This window comes from Erythrolamprus reginae, chromosome 6 (genome assembly GCF_031021105.1).
Source record: "Erythrolamprus reginae isolate rEryReg1 chromosome 6, rEryReg1.hap1, whole genome shotgun sequence".
Taxonomy (NCBI): domain Eukaryota; kingdom Metazoa; phylum Chordata; class Lepidosauria; order Squamata; family Dipsadidae; genus Erythrolamprus; species Erythrolamprus reginae.
In genome coordinates, this window is record NC_091955.1 from 3,685,173 (window position 1) to 3,710,906 (window position 25,734).

The 25,734-nt window shown below is 40.7% G+C and overlaps 1 protein-coding gene across 4 annotated transcripts in view; it reads left to right on the top strand.

Annotated features, from left to right (window-relative positions):
* The window catches only part of HGF (hepatocyte growth factor), an 85,565-nt gene that overhangs the window by 47,864 nt on the left and 11,967 nt on the right, over positions 1 to 25,734 (top strand). For all 4 annotated transcript variants that reach the window (XM_070755091.1, XM_070755089.1, XM_070755090.1 and 1 more), the window contains exons 7-12: positions 3,754 to 3,872; positions 8,827 to 9,001; positions 11,327 to 11,454; positions 17,931 to 18,033; positions 23,573 to 23,712; positions 24,915 to 24,953. In XM_070755091.1, the coding sequence (XP_070611192.1) occupies positions 3,754 to 3,872; positions 8,827 to 9,001; positions 11,327 to 11,454; positions 17,931 to 18,033; positions 23,573 to 23,712; positions 24,915 to 24,953 (704 nt within the window). The remainder of the gene's footprint in view (positions 1 to 3,753; positions 3,873 to 8,826; positions 9,002 to 11,326; positions 11,455 to 17,930; positions 18,034 to 23,572; positions 23,713 to 24,914; positions 24,954 to 25,734) is intronic.

The following is a 25,734-nucleotide window of genomic DNA, read 5'->3' on the forward strand; positions in this document are numbered from 1 at the left end:
CATTACAAGTTATGTATGGTATGTTTGTGTGTATGTTTGGTTTTTTATAATAAGGGTTTTTAGTTGTTTTATTAAATTGGATTGTTACATGTTGTTTTTTATCATTGTTGTTAGCCGCCCCGAGTCTGCGGAGAGGGGCGGCATACAAATCCAATTAATAATAATAATAATAATAATAATAATAATAATAATAATGATGTCATCAGTGCTAGAAGAGGTGTGTATATGGGGAGAAGGAGGAGGAGGAGGAGAACTGTTGTGTCCTGATGTGCTCTGAGCTTAGAGATTTTCTTGCAGATGTTTCATCAGCCAACTGGAGAACATCATCATTGCTAGCACCATCAGCACAGTCGATGCTTCTTAGTGTTTGGGTCACGAAACATCTGCAAGGGAACAACCAAACTCAAAGAATCGTTTGCCTTTGACCGCAGTGGATGAGCAGGACTGAGGTTTTGCAGGCTGTTTAAAATTACACACACACACACACACCACCTATGAAAGCTGTGCCTGCCGAACCACAAAGTCGATAAGTAGAATTTGCTGGATTAGTTAAGGGAAGAATAATCTGCAGGAAGAGATGGGGGAAAAAAAATCCCCGAGGAGGATGCAGCTGGGCAGGCGAAGCTGGGTGGTGTGTCGCAATTAACTGGGCCCTCTTTAAGTCTCTTGGTGATGTCACGTAGATTTGCAGATTTGGATGAAAAACAGCTGTTTGGGGTTGCTTAATAAATGTTCTCGGAGGAAAGAATCGTAGAGTCACCGCGCGGGAAGAAGAGACATTGGGAATCTTTTAACCCAACTCCGTACCCAAGGCAGGAATAGTACACAGAGTAAGAGGTTTGGAAGGGATCTTGGAGGTCTTCTAGTCAACCCCCTACCCAAGGCAGGAATAGAACACAGAGTTGGAAGGGACTTTGAAAATCTTCCAGTCACCCCCCTACTCAAGGTAGGAATAGAAACATAGAAACATAGAAGACTGACGGCAGAAAAAGACCTCCTGGTCCATCTACTCTGCCCTTATACTATTTCCTGTATTTTATCTTAGGATGGATCTATGTTTATCCCAGGCATGTTTCAATTCAGTTACTGTCGATTTACCAACCACGTCTGCTGGAAGTTTGTTCTAAGCATCTACTACTCTTTCAGTCAAATAATATTTTCTCATGTTTCTTTTGATCTTTCCCCCAACTGACCTCAGATTGTGTCCCCTTGTTCTTGTGTTCACTTTCCTATTAAAAACACTTCCCTCCTGAACCTTATTTAACCCTTGAACATATTTAAATGTTTCTACCATGTCCCCCCTTTTCCTTCTGTCCTCCAGACTAGACAGATTGAGTTCATGAAGTCTTTCCTGATACGCTTTATGCTTAAGACCTTCCACCATTCTTGTAGCCCGTCTTTGGACCCGTTCAATTTTGTCAATATCTTTTTGTAGGTGAGGTCTCCAGAACTGAACACAGTATTCCAAATGTGGTCTCACCAGCGCTCTATATAAGGGGATCACAATCTCCCTCTTCCTGCTTGTTATACCTCTAGCTATGCAGCCAAGCATCCTACTTGCTTCTCCTACCAGCCGACCACACTGCTCACCCATTTTGAGACTGTCAGATATCACTACCCCTAAATCCTTCTCTTCTGAACTTTTTGCTAACACAGAACTGTCAATGCAATACTCAGATTGAGGATTCTTTTTCCCCAAGTGCATTATTTTACATTTGGAAACATTAAACTGCAGTTTCCATTGCTTTGACCATTTATCTAATAAAGCTAAATCATGTACCATATTACAGAACATAGAGTTGCGACTCCTATACAATTCTGAACATATTATTATTATTATTATTATTATTATTATTATTATTATTATTATTATTATTATTATTATTTAGATTTGTATGCCGCCCCTCTCCGTAGACTCGGAGAAACAAATGTTTGTCCAAGCTCTTAAAAACCTTCAGTGATGGAGCGTCAACAACAGTCCATTGGAGAAGGGCAGTCTATAAATTAAAGTAATAAGAATAAATAATAAATAAATCTGGTGGCAAGCTTTTCCAGAGAACTTCAATCAGAAGAAACCATCTTCTTCTGGTTTGGTTACAAGGAATAATAATCATGCTAAGGATCATCTCTTAAAGGAACAGAATTCTGCAGTGTTGAAATAAGTTTGAGGAAGAGAGATTTTTTTTTAGACCCTTGAGAATAAAAAAAAAAGAACTTTCTCCAGTAGGCTAATTGTTAAATTAGGCTTTAATCTTCCGGCGAAGACCACATCTGTAGAAATTCTTCAGTCGAGGATAAGTTGTATTGTGTCTTCCTTTAAATTTAATCTAACCTTCCCCTGCCGGCAAACTAAAAATAATAAACTTTGAACCAATCCACCAACCAGGAGTTTGAAATGAAAAATGGAAAGCTATTCATACAAGAATCGTTGACCATTGTAAGTCCACCATCTCTTGATTTCTTTCACAAATAAGTAAGGAAAGAATACAGAAAGTAATTAGAAGCAAGGAACCAAAGAGAAATTGACTCTGACAAGATACAGGAGGGCAAAGGGAAATTTAATTTCTTCTTGTCGTGTTCCCTACGGTGACTGGAAATGAGGGCGCGACCTCCAAATTACTCAAAATAGAACTTGGGTTTGTTGAACATTGGCTTTGAACCCAGGGCTGTTGAACTCAACAAATCCCTTTTGTTGAAGGACTCCTCCACCATATCATGGGATGTTTAGATTGCCCGGGCTTTAATTAGGCCGGTGGAAAGGAAACCAATTAAGGCTATTGTATCAGAATGGGCCCTAATGGGGAGAAATGACCCAATTAGCAGAGGGAGCTTGCCCCACAGATGGCCTACAGCCTATCTGAAGAGCTCCCAGTTCGAGATAGGATTTCTGCTGAGAGGTCTACATTTGTGATCGGAACCATCATAGTCCCCCTAGCCATTCAGTAGCTCATGTATATGTTCTTCTCTGGGTTGGGGTCATTAAGGGAATGTATTTGTTCTTCTGGGTTGGGGGTCATTGGGGGAAATGTATCTATTCCTCTTTGGGTTGGGGGTCATTGGGGAGATTGACTCTATTCCCCTTTGGGTTGGGGGTCATTGGGGAGATTGTATGTATTTCTCTGAGTTGGGGGTCATTGGGGGGATGTATCCATTGTTTTCTGGGATGGGGGTCATTGGGGATTGTATCTACTATTTTCTGGGTTTGGGGTCATTGGGGATTGTATCTAGTTCTCTGAGTTGGGGTCATTGGGGGAATGGATTTGTTCTTCTGGGTTGGGGGTCATTGGGGAGGATTGTATGTATTCCTCTTTGGCTTGGGTGTCATTGGGGGGATTGTCTCTATTTCTCTGAATTGGGGGTCATTGGGGGATTGGGTCTATTCCTCTTTGGGGTGGGTGTCATAGGGGGGATTGTATCTACTTCTCTAAGTTGGGGTCATTGGGGGGATGGATTCGTTCTTCTGGGTTTGGGGTCATTGAGGAGATTGTATCTATTTCTCTGAGTTGGTGGTATCTATTCTTCTCTTGAGTTGGGGCTCATTGGGGGGGGGATGTCCCTATTCCTATTTGGATTGTGGGGTCATTGGGGAAACTGTCTATTCTTCTCTGAGGTGGGGGGGCATTTATTTATTTATTTAATTGGATCTGTATGCCGCCCCTCTCCAAGGACTCATTGGGGGCGATTGCATCTTGTATCTGCTTGTCTTCTCTTGACAGCTGTCTCAGTCAACAAGGTTGTTTGTATTTTTTGCAGGTACCCCGACAAAGGCTTTGATGATAACTATTGCCGAAACCCGGATGGTAAACCGAGGCCCTGGTGTTACACCCTTGACCCAAACACCCCCTGGGAGTTTTGCTCAATTAAACCATGCGGTGAGTTTAACACCAGCTTGCTTTCTTGAAAGAGTTTTTTCTTTTCTTCTCCAAATTCCAGATATCAACAATCTCCTCAGGAAAAGGACTATGCTGAATTGCACAATGACTCAGGTTTAATTTTGTAAAGTCTGGCCTTCTGTGATGTTTACGTTGTGTTGGCACGATAGAAATCTTCCTGTATTTGAGGGGCTGCCACGTAGAAGAGAGGGGGTCAAATTATTGGACACACAAGGCATTTGTCTAGGTGCATTTGCTCTGAGTGTGCATAAAAGAAAGGCTACATTTGTCAAGAATCATGAAGTACAACAGTTATGGTGTTTCAGAATACAGTAGAGTAGAATAGAATAGAATAGAATAGGAGTAGATTGGAACAGAACGGAACAGAATAATAAAATAGGAGTGGAGTGGAGTAGAGTAGAGTAGGAAATGGAATAGGAAATAGAATAGAATAGAAGGAGGAGAAGGAGAAGGAAGAAGCAGGAAGAGGAGGAGGAGAGGAAGAAGAGCAGGAGAAGGAAAAAGGAAGAAGAGAAAGAGAAGCTGAGGAGGAGAAGCGGAGGAGTGGAGGAGAAAGAAGGAGGAGGAGGAGGAGTGGGGGAGGAAGAAGAGCAAGAGAAGGAAAAAGGAAGAAGAGAAGGAGAAGATGAGGAAAAGGAAGAAGTAGGAAGAGAAAGAGAAGAGGAGGAGGAGAAGTGGAGGAGTGGAGGAGGAGGAAGAAGGAGGAGAAGGAAGAAGCAGGAAGAGGAGGAGGAGGAAGAAGAGTAAGAGGAGGAGAAGGAAGAAGAGAAGGAGAAGATGAGGAGGAAAAGGAAGAAGTAGGAAGAGAAGGAGAAGAGGAGGAGGAGGAAGAGGAAGAGGAGGAGAAGGAAGAAGAGAAGGAGAAGATGAGGAGGAAAAGGAAGAAGTAGGAAGAGAAGGAGGAGGAGGAGGAGGAGGAAGAAGAGTAAGAGGAGGAGAAGGAAGAAGAGAAGGAGGAGAGGAGGAGGAAAAGGAAGAAGTAGGAAGAGAAGGAGAAGAGGAGGAGGAGAAGTGGAGGAGTGGAGGAGGAGGAAGAAGGAGGAGAAGGAAGAAGCAGGAAGAGGAGGAGGAGGAAGAAGAGTAAGAGGAGGAGAAGGAAGAAGAGAAGGAGAAGATGAGGAGGAAAAGGAAGAAGTAGGAAGAGAAGGAGAAGAGGAGGAGGAGGAAGAGGAAGAGGAGGAGAAGGAAGAAGAGAAGGAGAAGATGAGGAGGAAAAGGAAGAAGTAGGAAGAGAAGGAGGAGGAGGAGGAAGAAGAGTAAGAGGAGGAGAAGGAAGAAGAGGAGGAGAGGAGGAGGAAAAGGAAGAAGTAGGAAGAGAAGGAGGAGGAGGAGGAAGAAGAGGAAGAGAAGATGAGAGAAGGAAGAAGAGGAGAAGGAAAGAGCAGGAGAAAGAGAAACATTTAAAACTCCAAAAAAAAAGCAGATCTCACCTAGAAAGTATGTTGATCTTGTAAACTCCTGAGCATCAAGGTAGAATTATTATGATTATTTTTAATTCTTCCTGTTGCCGACTGAGTTGGGAATCCAGAAGCTCTGAGCCCACCGAGCATTCTTTCCCGTTAACTCTCCTTAGGAAATGAGGCTGAACAATCTTGGCAGGAAATTATGCAAAACCGCCGCGATAAAGCATTTATATGCATTTGGGGATAGATCAAACCTGAGCCTCCGGAAAAGCATCATCCATATGCCGCAAAAATGCCTTGATACACGTGAGGCGAGCGGATGGCTTCCTTAAAATAGCAATTAGGGGTATGTAATCCTTCTCTGTAGCAAGATTTGGATTTTATTGATAGCCCCCTCAACCCCCCCATTGATGGCTGTGTCTTACTCCTTCTACGAGGGTCGCCCAGAAGGTAATGCACCACATTTTTTTTCCTTCAAAAATTATTTATTGAACACAATGAAACTTACACACAAGAAAGAAGGATGTTTCTTCTACACTCCATATTTTTCCCGTTCTATGGCCTTCCTCCAGCGAGACACAAGGGCGTGTATGTCTTGTCACGAAGCCATTTCTGCACTGTGAGAATCATCCTCTTCGTCATCTTCAAAATGTCTTCTGCGACTAACCGTACTTCTGTCGACTGCAGATTCTCCATAAACTGTACACAAATGTCTGTGAATGTTCCCAACAGTTTCTGTCTCTCAAACACCTCTACTTAAGAACTTTTCTAGATAAGAACCGGGTGTTCAAGATTTTTTTGCCTCTTCTCAAGAACCATTTTCCACTTACAAACCTGAGCCTCCGAAACTGTACCCGGAAAAGGCGGTGAGAAGCCTCCGTGGGGCCTCTCTAGGAATCTCCTGGGAGGAAACAGGGCCGGAAAAAGGCAGGGAGAAGCCTCCGTGGGGCCTCTTTAGGAATCTCCTGGGAGGAAACAGGGCCGGAAAAAGGCAGGGAGAAGCCTCCATGGAGCCTCTCTAGGAATCTCCTGGGAGGAAACAGGGCTGGGAAAAAGCGGGGAGAAGCCTCCGTGGAGCCTCTCTAGGAATCTACTGGGAGGAAACAGGGCCAGAAAAGGCAGAGAAAAGCCTCCATGGGGCCTCTCTAGGAATCTCCTGGGAGGAAACAGGGCCGGAAAAAGGCAGGGAGAAGCCTCCGTGGGGCCTCTCTAGGAATCTCCTGGGAGGAAACAGGGCCGGAAAAAGGCGGGGAGAAGCCTCCGTGGGGCCTCTCTAGGAATCTCCTGGGAGGAAACAGGACCGGAAAAAGGCGGGGAGAAGCCTCCGTGGGGCCTCTCTAGGAATCTCCTGGGAGGAAACAGGGCCGGAAAAAGGTGGGGAGAAGCCTCCGTGGGGCCTCTCTAGGAATCTCCTGGGAGGAAACAGGGCTGGAAAAAGGTGGGGAGACGCCTCCGTGGGGCCTCTCTAGGAATCTCCTGGGAGGAAACAGGGCTGGAAAAAAGCGGGGAGAAGCCTCCATGAGGCCTCTCTAGGAATCTCCTGGGAGGAAACAGGGCCAGAAAAGGCAGAGAAAAGCCTCCGTGGGGCCTCTCTAGGAATCTCCTGGGAGGAAACAGGGCCGGAAAAGGTGAGGAGAAGCCTCCATGGGGCCTCTCTAGGAATCTCTTGGGAGGAAACAGAGCCTTCACCCTCCCTGTGGTTTCCCCAATCGCACACATTATTTGCTTTTACATTGATTCCTATGGGAAAAATTGCTTCTTCTTACAAACTTTTCTACTTAAAAACCTGGTCACGGAACGAATTAAGTTCATAAGTAGAGGTTCTACTGCATAGCCAGTTTTCTACTCTTTCCTTACTTCCAGCTCCTTATATAATAGGCTCGCCGTATATAAATATCAGAACAGGCCTTAATAATATATAATAAGCCCTGTTCTGATATTTATATATGCCAACCCTACGGTTTTATCAATATTTTACATGATCGGGGATGTTTCAGTTGTGAGAATCTTCAGCTGAGACATATTTGATGAATGCTTCTCTTATTTCTAACTCTCCTTTTCAAAAATCCCAGGATAACCCTTCCCTAAGACTGCAGAGTCCTCCAAAAAGATCTTAGAATCATAGAAATTGGCTGCTTCTTCCAAGGATACTACTCCGCGGAGTATTTTTGATGTGAGATCTTGCAGGAGCTGGGCCATTCTTTCACATGCATATATATTAGCCCTTTTGGAATATTAATTCCAAGTTCTTTGATATGACACCAATCCAGGTTTTATAGTTGCCCCAACAGGAATTTGGTACTTTAATTTTGAAGGGAGAGAGATATGTTTAACATGTTGGCTTTGTGAAGGATTGGAAGGCTATGGTCGCAAATGTTACTCCTGAATGATTCCTCTGCACCAGCTTCACATTTAAATGGTGGTCAGTGTGGCCAGTTAAATATCTGGCATGGATTATTCTCTCTTTAAAAAAAAAAAATCTTTATTAATTATTTATATGTCCTTGTTTCTGTGCCCTACTGGTTTTCTTGCTTTAAAGTCGTCGTGCTAACAGCATTTTGCTGGTGGGTTTTAAGGAGTTTACGAAAGGCAAGGAGGCTGGGGGCAGTGCGAATTTCAAGGGGAAGCTGATTCCAGAGGGCTGGGCCCCCCACAGAGAAGGCTCTTCCTCTGGGTCCCGCCAGATGACATTGTTTAGTCGATGGGACCCGGAGAAGGCCACCTCTGTAGGACCTAATTGTTGTGGTTAGCTCTGGCCCAGCTCCTGCCCCAAGGTCTGTGGATGTGGGGGAGACATCCACATGCTGCAGGCCTGGTTTGCCCCCCCCCCCCCGTGGAATCTGATGATGAAGGCTCCTCTGACCAAGAAGACATGAGTGACAGGGAGGAGGAGAGTGTGGCAGACAGCTCAGTAGGAGATCAATTATCTAGCTCCTCCTTGGATTCAGAACAAGAGTTAATGATACAGCCACGCATGTGGAGAGCGATGCATAGGCAGCAACAACTGAGAGATTATTATCAAAGAAAATGAGGCCACATGTGATTGGGTGGGGCTGTGGTCATTAGTGAGGCTGCTATAAAGAGCAGCTTGTGGGTTTGGCCATTGTGGAGGATTATCTGATCCTTGTGTTTCGTGACGGCTTTACTGACTTTGACTTTTTGTGTGCTGATTTTTCCCTGCTTTGAAACTAAACCAGAGCAAAGTGTGTTTCACTTTGTGAAAGAAGAAGGACTGTGAATTGCCTCACAGCTGCAAGCTAAGTATCACAGGACTGATAAGGGACTTGTACAAATGACCAGTTTGTTTGGAGACGAGTGTTCTTTGCTATACCAAAAGAGGGCTTAGTTTAAATGAATTTTCGTTATAAAGAACATTGTTTGAATTTTCAAACGTGTGTGTGTCTGAAATTTGTACCTGTGAATTTTTGGGAGGAGTCTACCAGAGACAGAACACTAATCAGCCACTGGGATTTGTGTGGCAGAAGGCGGTCTCGGAAGTATGCCAATCATTGCCCTGTTTCTTTTTCCAGCTCAGAATGTGGTGCGTAGCTCCTCAGCGGTTATGGAAACAACCGAGTGTATACAAGGGCAAGGAGAAGGCTACCGGGGTACGGTGAACACGATCTGGAGTGGGATTGAATGCCAACGCTGGGACTCTCAGCTGCCCCACCAACATAACTTCACGCGGGAGAACTTCAAGTGCAAGTGAGTAACACAACTTTGGAAAGAATGATTGACCCAGTGATGGGCTCCTACGGGTACAGTCAGGTACGCAGAACCGGTCGGAAAAAAATTGATATTTGTTCTTTTTTTCCCTCCTGGGCTCTGGGTATGTTTATTCCTATCGTAGTAAATGAGGTTGAAGGTGTATAATTTGAGAAGAGCTGTGTGTGTGTGTTTGTATAGTGGATAATGTATATTTTTGTGTGCCTGTGTGTAATTATACATATGATATATACACATAGAATTAAAGAGTATATTTTGGATGTTCCGTAATAGTAAATAGAGAGGGAAATTGTATCTCTTTGAGGCGAGGAGAGGCCAGGCACCCTAACCCTAACCCTCCCTTCCCTCCTTCCCTCCTCCTTCTTCTCTTCCTCATATTTGCCCTCCTCCTCCTCCTTCTATTTCTTCTTCTTCTTCTTCTTCTTCTTCTTCTTCTTCTTCTTCTTCTTCTTCTTCTTCTTGTTATTATTACTATCCTCCTCCTCCTCCTTCCTCTTCCTCTTCTTCTTCTTCTTATTATTATTACTATCCTCCTCCTTCTCTTCCTCTTCTTCTTCCTCTTCCTCCTCCCTCTTTTTCCTCCTCCTCCTCTTCTTCTTCTTCTTCTTCTCTTCCTCATTCTCTTCTTTCTCTTCTTTGCTTCTCCTCCTCCTCCCTCTCCTCCTTCTTCTTTTCTTCTGTTTCTTCTTCCTCCTCTTCGTCTTCCACTTCTTCTGCTTTTCCTCTTCTTCCTCCTCCTCCTCTTTTTCCCTTTTGGGTGTTAAGAGGGATACAAAGTTCTGGTTTTTGCTCTTTTGCAGTCTCAAACCGTTGTTAATTGATGTTGACAAGGATACAGTGATACAACCTATGTATACAGCTGTATACAACACACTACATTGATGCAACCACTGTTTCTACTATAAACTTTTGTTCTACCACCCTGGAACTCTGCTCGGTTGGTTTTTGCGAATTGATTCCAGAGATAGTTGTGTGCAACTTTTCAAAACTTAGAGCTGTGAAATGTAATTGTTTAAAAAAAAATATCCTGAACAAGCGATAAATCAACCTTGACCGACCCCAAGAAAACGAAACCTAGTCAGACCTGGTTAATACTTGAACGGAGGACCACAATCAGGAAATTTCTGAATTATAGAATTATTATTATTATTTTTCAAAAAGACAAAATCCTAGACAAAGACTGGATGGTATCAGTTGCCAAGAAAGCCTCATAAGTCAGCAGGAGTTCAGATTGGTTTGAGGGAGTAATTTGCGCACTGTAAGGTGGAGACTTTCTTAGAAAGTCCAGATTTTAGATTGATGATGTTTGCACGCAGGAGTAAAACAAGGAGTTAGAGCCCTGAGTTCAGGTCACCAAATTTGATCCCTTTCACTGAGTTCTGTTCTGCCCAGTAAATTCCATGGGTTTATTGTAGACCTTACTTTCAGATTAAATGTGCAAAGCAAACCAGGATGTAATAATTTCCTTGGGGTCTTCGGGGCTTTTACTCTGAACACTGTCTTGTTTCAATCAATCATGGAGGAACAGAATGAGCAATTTGCAAGAGTTAGAGCCAAGTATGTGTAACGCCTTGCCTAGAAGGAAAGCATATACAAACCAGAGAGCGTTTTTCCTCTTCACCACAGTGAGCCAAATTTCATAAATTGTGCTTATTAATATATGAGTCTGTCCTCTATAAATCCTGAAACCTTTGTAACATCCCAAGCATGTTTAAATTCAGTTACTGTGGATTGACCAACCACGCCTGCTGGAAGTTTGTTCCAAGGATCTACTACTCTTTCATTAAAATAATATTTTCTCATGTTGCTTCTGATCTTTCCCCCAACTAACTTCAGATTGTGTCCCCTTGTTCTTGTGTTCACTTTCCTATTAAAAACACTTCCCTCCTGGACCTTATTTAACCCTTTCACATATTTAAATGTTTCGATCATGTCCCCCCTTTTCCTTCTGTCCTCCAGACTATACAGATGGAGTTCATGAAGTCTTTCCTGATACGTTTTATGCTTAAGACCTTCCACCATTCTTGTAGCCCGTCTTTGGACCCGTTCAAGATATTGACAAAATTGAACGGGTCGAAAGACGGGCTACAAGAATGGTGGAAGGTCTTAAGCATAAAATGTATCAGGAAAGACTTCATGAACTCAATCTGTCTAGTCTGGAGGACAGAAGGAAAAGGGGGGACATGATCGAAACATTTAAACATACCAAATAAATTTTCTTGCTTACGTGGGAGAAACCCCACAGTTTGCCAGACATATGTTGGCTCGTTTATTATCTTCTTCTCATTATTTTTTTTTCCACAGGGATTTGAGAGAGAACTATTGCCGAAACCCAGATGGAGCTGAGGTACCCTGGTGTTTTACGACCAATCCGAATATTCGGATCGGAGATTGTTCCCAAATTCCTAAATGTAATGCGTCCACCGAAAAAGGTAACACCTGCTACGTAGATAAGAAAAATAATATAAGATAATAACAACCGCACTTAGACATATACACCGCTCAAAAAAATAAAGGAAACCCTTAAACAACACAATAGAACTCCAAGTCAATCAAACTTCTTTGAAATCCAACTGTCCACTTGGAAGCAACACTGGTTGACAATCAATTTCACCTGCTGTTGTGCACATTTGATCTGATCTAAGTATTGCCCACAAGATCATATGCTGCAACGTCCTGCCTGTCGGCGACGACTTCAGCTTCAACCACAACAACACAAGAGCACACAACAGATTCAAACTTAATATTAACCGCTCCAAACTTGACTGTAAAAAATATGACTTCAGTAACCGAGTTGTCGAAGCATGGAACTCATTACCGGACTCCATAGTGTCATCCCCAAACCCCCAACACTTTACCCTTAGATTATCTACGGTTGACCTCTCCAGATTCCTAAGAGGTCAGTAAGGGGCAAGTACAAGTGCACTAGAGTGCCTTCCATCCCCTGTCCTGTTGCTCTCCTCTATCTCCTGTACCTTTCTTCTATTCCTATATCTCTTCTTCTATTCTTTCATTGATATGTTCTATTACTATATCTTCTTTTCTATTCTTTCATAGATATATTTTACTATGAGTATCTCCTCTATAATCTTCATCATGTATTTTACTATGTGTGTATATATATATACACCCACTAAAACCCTCATTGTGTATTGGACAAAATAAATAAATAAATAAAATAAAATAAACATTCAATTTTGTACAGAACAAAGTATTCAATGAGAATATTTCACTCATTTGGATCTAGGATGTTAGTTGAGTGTTCCCTTTATTTTTTTGAGCAGTATATATCTTCAAGGTGCTTTACAGCCCCTGTCTAAGTGGTTTAAAGAGTCAGCATATTGCCCCCAACAAGGAAGGAAGGAAGGAAGGTAGGAAGGAAGGAAGGAAGGAGAGAAAGAGAGAGTGAGAAAGAGAAAGAAAGGAAGGAAGAGAGGAATAGCTAAAGCATTTAGACTTATATTTCTCTTCACAGTGTTTTATAGCCCTCTTTAAGTGGTGTACAGAATCAGCATATTGCCCCCAACAAGGAAGGAAGGAAGGAAGGAAGTAGAGAGAGAGAAAGAAAAAGAGAAAGAGAGAGAAATAGCAATATCATTTAAACTCATACAGATGTGTCTCTTCACATCTCTTCGCTTTATAGCCCTCTTTTAAGTGGTTTACAGAGTCAGCATTTTTTCCCCAAATCTCATTTTACTGACCTCGGAAGGATGGAAGGCTGAGTCAACCTTGAGCAGGTCAGGATCGAACTGCGGGCAATGGGCAGAGTTTAGACTGCAATACTGCATTCTAACCATTAATCCACCAGGAACAATGAGAAAGGGAATAAAAGGAGTTAGGCAAGGAAGGGAGGGAGGAAAGAAGGAAGAGAGGGAGGGAGGGAGAAAGGAACGAACGAAGGAATGAAGAAAGGAATAAAGGAAGTAAGGAGTGTTTTTATTGATTGATTGATTGATTGATTTGATTGGATTTGTATGCCGCCCCTCTCCATGGACTCGGGGCGGCTAACAACAGTGACAAAACACAGAATATAAAAAATCCAATACTACAATAGCTAAAAACCCTTGTTACAAAAACCAATCATACATACAAACATATCATGCATAAATTGTATAGGCCTAGGGGGAAAGATTATCTTAGTTCCCCCATGCCTGATGACAGAGGTGGGTTTTGAGGAGCTTACGAAAGGCAAGGAGGGTGGGGGCTATTCTAATCTCTGGGGGGAGTTGGTTCCAGAGGGCTGGGGCCGCCACAGAGAAGGCTCTTCCCCTGGGCCCCGCCAACCAACATTGTTTAGTTGACGGCACCCGGAGAAGACCCACTCTGTGGGACCTAACTGGTCGCTGGGATTCGTGCGGCAGAAGGCGGTCCCTGAGATAATCTGGCCCGGTGCCATGAAGGGCTTTATAGGTCATAACCAACACTTTGAATTGTGACCAGAAACTGATCAGCAACCAATGCAGACTGCGGAGTGTTGGTGTGACATGGGCATGTTTTACTACTTGTCAACTTTAAGATGTATAGATCTCAGCTCCAAAAATTTCCCAGCTAGCACCATGAAAAATGTTTCAAGTTTCTTTCTTTCTTTTTTTAAAAAAAATATCTTTATTAATTATTTACATTTAGAAGAAAAGAAACAACACGACATTTGCAGAAGAAAAAAGAAATTACCTAAGAGGGAAAAAAACATATATACACTCAAGACAAAATAAAGCATTATGCTTTATACATGAGTTGTTTTTGGTATCAGAACTTAGTAGTTGCACTAAGTTTTTTTTAATAGAAAATTTTATTTACATATATAAACAAGCATTACAAAGACAACATAGACATACAAAATTAAAATTCACAATGAAAATCAGGCGAATGCGTGAAAGGCCTTATTATAATATTAACTATGTACATTCTCTACCGCCTATCTTAAATAACTTAATAACAATAAATGCTAATTAATACTATTGATGATGATAATAATAAGATTAAAGAGAAAAAAGACAATACTCTTAATTAATATAAATACAGTACCTTGATCTCCTATAAACATTAAAGCGATCACCAGGTAATTATCTTTTACCCTTTAATCATTAAGTATGTTATGACGGTTTGGCCTTTTTTTTTCAATCCAACAATAAAATCAATCCCAGCAGTTGTAAAAAAAAAAGGATTCTTCATTATACATTCTTCTTCTTGATGTTTGTTTAACCATTTCTGCACAATGTGTACTTTTCTCCAAAATCTATTCTTCCTGTGGAATTACTTCAAGTTTCCCAGTTAAGAAACATTTATAGAGTTTTTACTTTTTTACTGATAGCTGATGGCAGAATCTACCCAAACCTTGATTGATGTTGAAAAAGTTAAGTAGGGTTAGACCTAGCTACATTCAGGGGAGAACAGACAACCCTAGACTAGTGATTTTCAACCTTTTTTGAGCCACGACACATTTTTTACATTTACAAAATCCTGGGGCACACCACCAACCAAAATGACACAAAATGACACTCTTAAGACATGACATATTATACATATTATCTCCCCCTTGTGTGTGTGTGTATACATTCTTGAACCATTTCCAAAAACAGGTGAGGGCTGGGGGTTTTCCTCTCTTATTCTTTGGGTGCTTTTTATCATATGCTTTAAATCAAGAGTCACTTCTCTCTCTCTTTTGTTTCTCTCTCTTTCCTTTCATTCTCTGCCTCAATAATTTTCTCATTTATCTTTTTTCTCCCCTTTTTTCTCTCATTTCTCTCTCTCTTTCTTTCTCTCTCTCTCACACACTCTCTTGCTTGCTTTCTCTCTCTCTCTTGCTTTCTTTCTCTCTTTCTCTCTCTCTCTCTTGCTTTCTTTCTCTCTTTCTCTCTCCCCCTCTTTCTCTCTCTCTCTCTTGCTCTCTCTCCCTCTGTGTCTCGTTCTCTTTCTCTCTCTCTCTTGCTTCCTTTCTCTCTTTCTCTTTATTTCTCTCTCTCTCTCACTCTTTTTCTCTCTCTTGCTTTCTTTCTCTTTCTCTCTCCCCTCTTGCGGCACACCTGACCATGTTCCGCGGCACACTGGTTGAAAAACACTGCCCTAGACTAAAGTAATATTTTTTTTTAAAAAAAATAAGAATTGTACAAGAAGGCATGGGTAAATTCACTTCTGGAGGGATGCCAAGAAAGCTTCGTAGACCTGCCTGCAAAGCCATCAAGAGCCAAAGTTGACTCAAGGGATTCTTTTATCTAGCTGGTGGTCTCTGAGTTTTAACAAATAAGCAAAGGCGCTCCCTACAAGCTTAAAACCCCTCCATTGCTGCTCCAGCGTGCTGAGAACATCTGGATTTAAATGGCAGTGCTGAAGATATCCTAGCAGATTTCAAATACGCTAATGCATGGGCCGGCCTCGTCAAGTTCACAGTCGACGAATTATCCGTTTAAACCAAAACATCTCCAGTCCATCTGCGGGAGATTGGCAAGGAGAGGCCACTTAATTTCCTGGAATATTTATTTATACTTTGAGACAAATTTATTGAGCCTCGGACCTATTAATCAATTACAACAATTAATCAGCGGAACGACCTGCCTCCAGAGGTTGTAGGCCCTGCAACGCTGGAGGTTTCTAAGAAGACATTGGACAACTATTTATCCAAAGGCTATGGCTGCCGATTAGTTTCCGGACACAATTCAAAGTGTTGGTAATTACCTATAAAGCCCTTCATGGTATCGGACCAGAATACCTATGGGACCGTCTTCTGCCGCACGAATCCCAGTGGCCAATTAGGTCCCACAGAGTTGTCCTTCTCCAGGTCCCATCAACTAAACAATGTTGTCTGGCAGGACCCAGGGGAAGAGCCTTCCCTGTGGTGGCCCCAGCCTCTGGAATCAACTCCCCCTGGAGATTAGAACTGCCTCCACCCTCCTTGCCTTCCACAAGATGTTGAAGACCCATTTATGTTGCCAGGCAAGGGGGGGCTAATTCCCCCCTTCTGACTTGTAGTGTGGTGTGATTGTGTAGCATTGATTGTTTTTGTAATAATGGGTTTTAACTTGTTCTTTTTAATATTAGATTTGTATTATATTGTATTGTTATTGTTGTTGCGAGCCGCCCTGAGTCTTCGGAGAGGGGCGGCATACAAATCAAATATATTATTATTATTATTATTATTATTATTATTATTATTATTATTATTGTCATTGTCATTATTGTTATTATTATTGCTGTTGTTGTTGTTGTTGTTGTTGTTGTTATTATTATTATTATTATTATTATTATTATTATTATTATTATTAGGTCTCCTGTTTGAGCAGGGGGTTGGACTAGAAGACCTCCAAGGTCCCTTCTAGCTCTGTTATTCAGTTAATTCTGACCTCATTGATATTGTGGGATTTTACACACATATGTCCTGTTAAAGCAGTGTCTCTCAACCTTGGTTGCTTTAAGACAAGTGGACTGTGTTTGTATACGTCGCATTTTTTCTTTGTTTTTTCTTTGTATGGTTTTTATTTTTAATGCAAATAATAAAGATTATTTAAAAAAAAAAGACAAGTGGACTTCAACTCCCAGAATTCCCCAGCCAGCGTAGGGGATGGAAATTCACTGAAACTGGCTGGGGTATTCTGGGATTTGAAGTCCATCAATCCCTTTTGGGGAACTCTGGGAACTTGAAGTCCACCCACATTGGCCGAAGGATTCTAGGAGTTGAAGTCCACCCACACTGGCTGGGGGATTCTGGGAATTGCAGTCTCTCACATGTTAAAAAGTTTCCAAGGTTGAGAATCACTGTGTTAAAGTATGCATGGCTCAGTATTTCTAAGTTATACGAACTTGAAGCAGGGAATGGAAAGGTCCAGAAATAATTTCTTTATCTCAAATGGCAGCAATGATAACACAAGAGTTTCTCTGAACAACTTGGTTTTTTAAAAAACGTTTAATCTTTATTGAGTTTTTTAGTTTTAAACAAACCACCATAAACAAGCTGTACAAAAATACATGGAATATAAACAGATAAAGTAAATACTATAGATCCATTTCGGCATATATATATGTCACATGTTGTTGTTGTTTTTTTGCTGAATTTGAAAATTAAGGGAGACTAGGATAGATCTATTTCGGTCTTATTTTGGCCTCATCAGCTAGCCATACCCACTGGGACTTGAACCTGCAACCTTTGCCTTGTAAGGCAGAGTATTATCCTCTAGGCTACAGTATCCAATCCCTTCAGCTTTGCACCAGGGAAGGGTTACATATTTTTGCGTCGAATCACCCTGGTGTATTGAAGGAACATCACAGCTCCTTATTTGCCTCTCGGACCAACCCAGGGCCATTTCCAAGGCAGTTATAATTTTATTGATAGCCGACAATTCTATCTGTATGTGTCACATGTTTTTTTTTTGCTGAATTTGAAAATTAAGGGAGACTAGGATAGATCTATTTCGGCCTTATTTTGGCCTCATCAGCTAGCCATACCCACTGGGACTTGAACCTGCAACCTTTGCACATCAACGACCCCAGATGTTACCCCACTGACTCACCAGGAAGTTTCTACACAGCAGGCAATTGCTGAGCCATCAAACCACACCCAGCCACCAGTATTTATAGAAGGAAGGCAGCTTAGGTCTCCCAGTGTTCGCCTTAGAACAAGGACAGAAACACCAGCCTGAAGATGATGAGTGGGACCTCATCGAAACGTCGCCAGAAATTTCCAAATCCTACATGGGAAGAAACCCGAATATACCAAGACCATCATACCTGTACCCGTGAAAATCTATGAAAACACACACACACACACATACACACACACACACATATATATACACACACACACACGTACACACATACTGTATATCTGTATTTCTCTATCCTACATCTATATTATTTACTCTTTTCATTACATTTGTTGATCACATTTTAACGATTTTTCCCTGTTTAAATCACACAGATTGTTTTCGAGGAAATGGGACAAATTATATGGGCAATTTAGCCCAGACACGGTTTGGCTTGACTTGTTCCAGGTGGGATAAAAACATCCAAGATTTAAGACGGTATGGCCGAAATTTATTAAAAGTTGTATTTTCCTTCCTAGACAGGGTGGGACATTGTAGCATATCCTATAAATAAATGTCTTCCAGGTTTCTGGATTTCCGATTTTCTTTCTTATTAATATTTTCTTGGGTTTTTTTACAAATGGGATGATGGTATCGAAGTTTGTTGCATAAAAATCAAACCAGAAGTACACACAGATGACTGATTCAGCTGGATTCATTAACTTCTTTATGAACATCAATCCAATCTGTCTGTATCTCTCTCTCCTGTCTGTCTGTCTGTCTACATCTACAGTGATACCTTGTCTTACAAACTTAATTGGTTCCAGAACGAGGTTCTTAAGGTGAAAAGTTTGTAAGACAAAACAATGTTTCCCATAGGAATCAATGGGAAAGTGATTAATGCGTGCAAGCCCAAAATTCACCCCTTTTGCCAGCCGAAGCGCCAGTTTTTGCACTGCTGGGATTTTCCTGAGGTTCCCCTCCATAGGAACCCCACCCACAGACCTCTGTGTTTTTGCAATGCTGCGATTTCACTGAGGCTCCCCTCGCTGGGAAACCCCACCTCTGGACTTCCGTTGCCAGCGAAGCGCTCGTTTTTGTGCTGTTGGGATTCCCTTGCAGCATCACAAAAACACGGAAGTCCGGAGGTGGGGTTTCCCGTGGAGGGGAGCCTCAGGGGAATCCCAGCAGCGCAAAAACGGGTGCTTCGCTGGCAACGGAAGTCCGGAGGCGGGGCATCCCAGCGGCCGCGGTGGGTTTGTAAGGTGAAAATAGTTTGTAAGAAGAGGTAAAAAAATCTTAAACCCCGGGTTTGTATCTTGAAAAGTTTGTATGACGAGGCGTTTGTAAGACGAGGTATCACTGTATCTATATATCATCTATCAATCCATATTTTATTTCTATAGCAGCCCACCTCAGCAAAAAAAATTAGGGCAGCTCACAATCCAGGAACACGTATTACAATTAAAATCTTAAAAAAGCAACATAAAACAACGTGAGCAATAAGGAGTGTTAAAACCTTGCATGAACTATAGAATCCACCCTGCTGTGTTTCCTCTTTTGAGTAGTATCTCACAAGTGAATCTTTTTTTAATGAAGACTTGCTCATTACAGTAACGATTCAACATTTGTCCAAGGAAGCTAATGCAGGCAAGAGGTCTCCATCCTATTTGATCATTCCTCTGTGACAAGCCGGGATTAGTCTAGATTTATTTTAGATTTAGCTACCTTGGAATCCAGGCAGTGTTCCCTCCAATTTTTTTGGGGGGGTGGGCGGAAAAGTATAGTGTCTGAGCGGCAGTCCCTTCGGGACTGGGTGGCACAGAAATAAACAAACAAACAAACAAACAAACAAACAACCCACCCTGTTTTGCCTCAGAGAATTTCAAAATAAAATACTGTACAGTGTGTCTATAACAGTGAGCTCATAATAGGGCAACTCTATCAATATCAAAATGCCTCTTAAATAGTTGAGCTAGTTTCAAACTAGATTTTGATTTTCTTTCTCTGTTCCTTACTCCCATTCTTTTTCTTTCTCTTTTCCTTCCTCTCTTTTTTCTATCTGTTTCTCTCTCTTCCTCTCTCTCTCCTTCCCTCTCACTCTTTCCCTCTCGGCTTCTGGGCAGGTTTGGAAAACTCTGAGTTGATGATGATTTTTAAGTGAGCGATTGCTCACTGCTAAGCTTAGAGGGAACTATGAATCCAGGTCTCTCTGAATTAAATGCAGCCGTCTTCTTGAATGTGGTTGGGGCAATGATCAACTGCGCTGGCCTTTACATAAGTATACTTCTAAATACACAGTGTTCTTTCGTGGATTTCTCTGTTACACTTATGAAAGCCAACTCACAACTCTTTAACCACACTCAGACCAAAGCATACTCACTTCTAAGATGCAAGCATCTCCCCCCCCCAAAACCACAACAACTTTGGCTTGCAATGTGAGAAGTGGCTTCATAAATTTTGGTTCTTCTGCGGGATTATTTGGCGGCTTCTATTGGTGTGGAAAGATTTAGCTATTTATTGTTTGCCATCTGTAGGAGCACAGAATGCAGCTTTAATGTGTGCACATCTGTATTTCAATATATATTTTTAAAGTTCATGGTTATACAACAAGTGGCCTCTTTTGTCACTCTTAATTTCTAATTCTTCTGTCCTGATTTTCCTCTGGCTTCTGTGGTGCTTGGATTTACAAATAGCTTTTCATCATGTTTTTTAAAAATTTATTTAATGTCGTTTCAAAACTCAACAAGGTTCATTGAATTAGAACATTATAAATTAGACTAGAATAGAATAGAATAGAATAGAATTGACTAGACTAGACCAGAATAGACTAGAATGGAATGGAATGGAATGGAATGGAAAGGAAAGGAAATGAATGGAATGGAATGGAATGGAATAGAATAAAACAGAATGGAATGGAATGGAATATAATAGAGTAGAATAGAATAGAATTCTTTGTTGGCCAAGTGTGATTAGACACACAAGGAATTTGTCTTGGTGCAGATGCTCTCAGTGTACATAAAATAAAATATAGACTTTTATTTATTTTATTTTTATTTATTTATTTTGTCCAATACACAATGAAAGTTTTAGTGGGTATATATACATACATATATATATATATATATATATACATATATATATATATATATATATATATATATATACACATATATATATATATATACACACACACACACACACACACACACATAGTAAAATACAGGATGAAGGTTATAGAGGAGATACTCATAGTAAAATATATCTATGAAAGAATGGAAAAGAAGATATAGTAATATAACATATCAATGAAAGAATAGAAGAAGAGATATAGGAATAGAAGAAAGGTATAGGAGATATAGGAGAGCAATAGGACAGGGGACGGAAGGCACTGTAGGGCACTTGTACTCGCCCCTTACTGACCTCTTAGGAATCTGGATAATCTAAGGGTAAAGAATTGTGGGTTTGGGGATGACACTATGGAGTCCGGTAATGAGTTCCACACCTCGACAACTCAGTTACTGAAGTCATATTTTTTACAGTCAAGTTTGGAGCGGTTAATATTAAGTTTAAATCTGTTGTGTGCTCTTGTGTTGTTGTGGTTGAAGCTGAAGTAGTCGCCGACAGGCAGGACGTTGCAGCATATGATCTTGTGGGCAATACTTAGATCATGTTTAAGGCGTCTTAGTTCTAAACTTTCTAGGCCCAGGATTGAAAGTCTAGTCTCGTAGGGAATTCTATTTCGAGTGGAGGAGTCAAAGGCTTTTCTGGTGAAGTATCTTTGAATATTTTCAAGGGTCAAGAATCTTGTACAGAATCATGTGATACAACACTTAATGATTATCATAGGGGTCAAATAAGCAATGAAGAAACAATCAATATTAATAAGACTCTTAGGATACAAGCAACAAGTTGCAGTCATACAGTATAGTACACATATACTTCTGCTTTCATAATAATTCTAGTAACTTTTTAATAAATGTACAAATAAAACTAGCGTATACTAATAATCAGGTAGAGGGATAAAGAGGAAAAGGAGAGGTAGAAACAAAGAGGTTGAAAGATATAAAGAAGAAGACAGGAAAATAAAAATATATTCCTTCCATTGAGGGCGGGGAAAATATTTACTGACCCCTCACATCCTGGACACAAATTGTTTCAACTCCTACCCTCAAAACGTCGCTACAGAGCACTGCACACCAAGACAACTAGACACAAGAACAGTTTTTACCCGAACGCCATCACTCTACTAAACAAATAATTCCCTCAACACTGTCAGACTTTCTACTAAATCTGCACTTCTATTCTACTAGTTTTTCTCATCATTCCTTTCACCCATTTCCTCCCATGTTGACTGTATGACTGTAACTTGTTGCTTATATCCTAAGATTTTTATTGATATTGCTTCTTCATTGCTTATTTGACCCCTATGTCAATCATTAAGTGTTGTACCACATGATTCTTGACAAATGTATATTTTATTTTATGTACGCTGAGAGCATCTGCACCAAGACAAATTCCTTGTGTGTCCAATCACACTTGGCCAATAAAAATTCTATTCTATTCTATTCTATTCTATACAAAGAATGTCTTCCAACTTCTGCTAAGGATATAAGAAACACATTCAGTTCTCAGTTTAACATGCAATATAGTGTCTATTCCCCCCCTTAGCTTCTTTTTTTAAATTTTAACAATCATCAACTCCGTATGTTATAAATGGACTTTTTTTTTCATTTTCTGGCAAAAATCCACTAAAAGCTTTCAAATTGCAAGGGAAGAGAGCAGGCCAAGTTGAAGGTGGAGTGAAGCATGTCAGGAGTTTAGGGCTCATTGGGTTTCCACATGAGCTCCAAGTCCGACTCCAAATCTTGTGTTCTGCGGATGCTTATATGGCATTATTTGGTGTTGAACTTTAGTTAACTGGATTCTCGTGCATAAGCTTGAAGAAAAAGTCTATGCTGCAACCCTATGAATGAATCCTGGTTCTTTGCCCTGGCATAGATTTCTTCATAAGAGCCATTTATTTATCCATCATTGCCAGGTCTGTCATCTCTCCCTCTCCCTCTCTTTTGTCTATCTGTCTGTCTGTCTGTCTACCTACCACTCATCTATCTATCCTCTCTCTCATCTCTCACTCTCATCTCTCACTCTCATCTCTCTCTCTTTTTCTATCTTCTATTATCATCTATCTATCTATCCATCCATCCATCCATCCACTATCTATCTATCTATCTATCTATCTATCTATCTATCTATCTATCTATCATCTATCTATCTATCATCTATCTATCTATCTATCTATCTATCTATCCATCCATCCACTATCTATCTATCTATCTATCTATCTATCTATCTATCTATCTATCTATCCATCCATCCATCCATCCACTATCTATCTATCTATCCATTATCTATCTATCTATCTATCTATCTATCATCTATCTATCTATCATCTATCTATCTATCTATCTATCCATCCATCCACTATCTATCTATCTATCTATCTATCCATCCATCCATCCACTATCTATCTATCTATCCATTATCTATCTATCTATCTATCTATCTATCTATCTATCCATCCGTCCACTGTCTATCTATCTATCTATCTATCCATCCATCCATCCATCCATCCATCCATCCATCCATCCATCTATCTATCTATCTATCTATCCATCATCTATCTATCTATCTATCTATCCATTATCTATCTATCTATCTATCTATCTATCTATCCATCTGTCCTCTATCTATCTATCTATCTATCTCTCTATCTATCTATCTATCCATCTATCTATCCATCCGTCCTCTATCTATCTATCTATCTATCTATCTATCTATCTATCTATCCATCCACCATCTGTCTGTCTGTCTGTCTGTCTGTCTGTCTGTCTGTCTCATCCATCCATCTGTCCATCCATCCACAACAGCAGTAGATTCCTCCTGTTAGGATTATAATGTCTACTTTTCTGCAATAATTTGTATCCTTCTGAAAAAACTGGTGATCTTAGGGCTGTGTTTTTCCTCCCCCTTCTAGGCACCTCCCTATATATAAAGACCTCGATATAAGCAAGGTGAAGAAAAATTACTGCCGCAATCCAGATGACGATGCTCACGGCCCTTGGTGCTACACCAGCAATCCTAAAATGCCTTGGGACTACTGCCGTATATCTAGATGTATGTATTTGGCCGACTCCGAAAGAGCTGCAATTGCCTAACTGAAAGGCATCATAACAATAAAAATTGTGCCTTGTGGTTGTTGATTCCAACTTACTTTGGAAGGATCGAAGGCTTAGTCAACCTTGAGTTGGTCAGGATCGAACTCCTGGCAGTGGGTAGAGTTAGCCCGCAATCCTGCATTCTAACCACTGTGCCACCATGACAGAGACCCCTAACAAATTTCCCACTTAACAACAGAAATTTTGGGCTCAATACAGCGGCAGGCCAAAAAGAGACTTTTACCTGTCAGAGCCTTCTCTGTGGTGGCCCCGACCCTTTGGAACCAACTCCCCCCAGATATCAGAGTTGCCCCCACCCTCCTAGCCTTTCGTAAGCTCCTTAAAACCCACCTCTGTCGTCAGGCATGGGGGAATTGATACTTTCCCTTCCCCCTAGGCTTATAAAATTTATGCATGGTATGCTACGTAGTATGTATGATTGGTTTCTAAATTGGGGTTTTAAATTAACTTAAATATTAGATTTGTTTACATTGTATTATTATTGCTGTGAGCCGCCCCGAGTCTGCGGAGAGGGGCGGCATACAAATCTGATTAATAAAATAAATAAATAAATAAATAAATAAATACAGGACTACCTGTATTGATGGAGGAGGGGAACTCCTATAACTAATTAATTCTTAGAGAATTAATTCTTAGAGATAAATAATGAACGATTTGATGTATATGAAATGTGTTATGATACCTTTGATTGATGATAGGCGGTTGAAAGCACAACAAACACGTAAATTAAGTAAATAACGCAAACTATCTTTTATTTCTTATAATACCATATGTATCAGCCGTTGAACCAATCAACTATTTGTTGTGTTTAGTGGACATGTATAAACTGATCAAATAAGTGATGAATGTTTTTTTCTTATCCTTTTCTTTTTTTTCTGTTTCTTTCTTTCTTTTCTTCCCTTTTTTTTGTATGTATATAGTGCATTTTCAATGTTATTTATGTTTTGTTTCGTCTTTAATCTAAATATTTCAATAAAAATTATTTTAAAAAAAAAAGATGTAGGAGGGGATTGTTGAACGTTTGTCACAGACCAAGGCAGTAGAGAGCTCTCGTTTGCATGATACGTTTTTGTGGTTATTAAATTAAATCACCTTTATTAAAAGTTATCTTGACTTGATTGCATTGTGTTGTCTGTTTAGGTGACAACGATCCAGTTTCTATGATGAGCAGTTTAGACAGTAAGTAATCAGAAGATTCCATGATGGGGTTGCTTGTCTGGGAATGATGACCCCAAATGACATTATCTCACAGATGAATGTCTGTGGAGATTCTCAATCATATGGGTTATGGTTGTCCCAAAGGTGCAAATAAGCTTTTCTGATTTTTCCTGGAAAATGGAAACAAGCTTCTTCAACTCTTGACTGGATGTTGGAGAATGGAAGTCCACCTTCTGGATATAGAGAGTACCAGTAGTTTGAAAGAGGGTCAAAGAGGCCTCCTAAATTAAGATTGGAAATGTCTCTGTCAACAGAGAGGGAGAGATATGACTTGTAAAACATTCCCTTTTAGCAGTCTCATCCATCCATCCATCCATCCATCCATCCATCCATCCATCCATCCATCCATTGTCTGTCTGTCTATCCATCTATTTTTTCTCTTCCTCTCTGTCCACCTACCTGCCATTCTCTCTTTCATTCTCTCTCTTGATTGTATCTATTATCTATCTATCTGTCTATCTGTCTGCCTGCCTGCCTGCCTGCCTGCCTGCCTGCCTGCCTACCTACCTATCTATCATCCCTCCATCTATCATCCATCCATCCCTCCATCCTTTCATCCCTCCCTCCCCCATCACCCACCCACCCAGTCATTGGAATGGTTAAAGGCTTGCAAGAATGTATACATATACATACATACATACATACATACATACATACATACATACATGTATCACATGTTTTTTTGCTGAAAAAATACCAGGGTGATCCGACATAAAGAACATACACACACACACACACACAC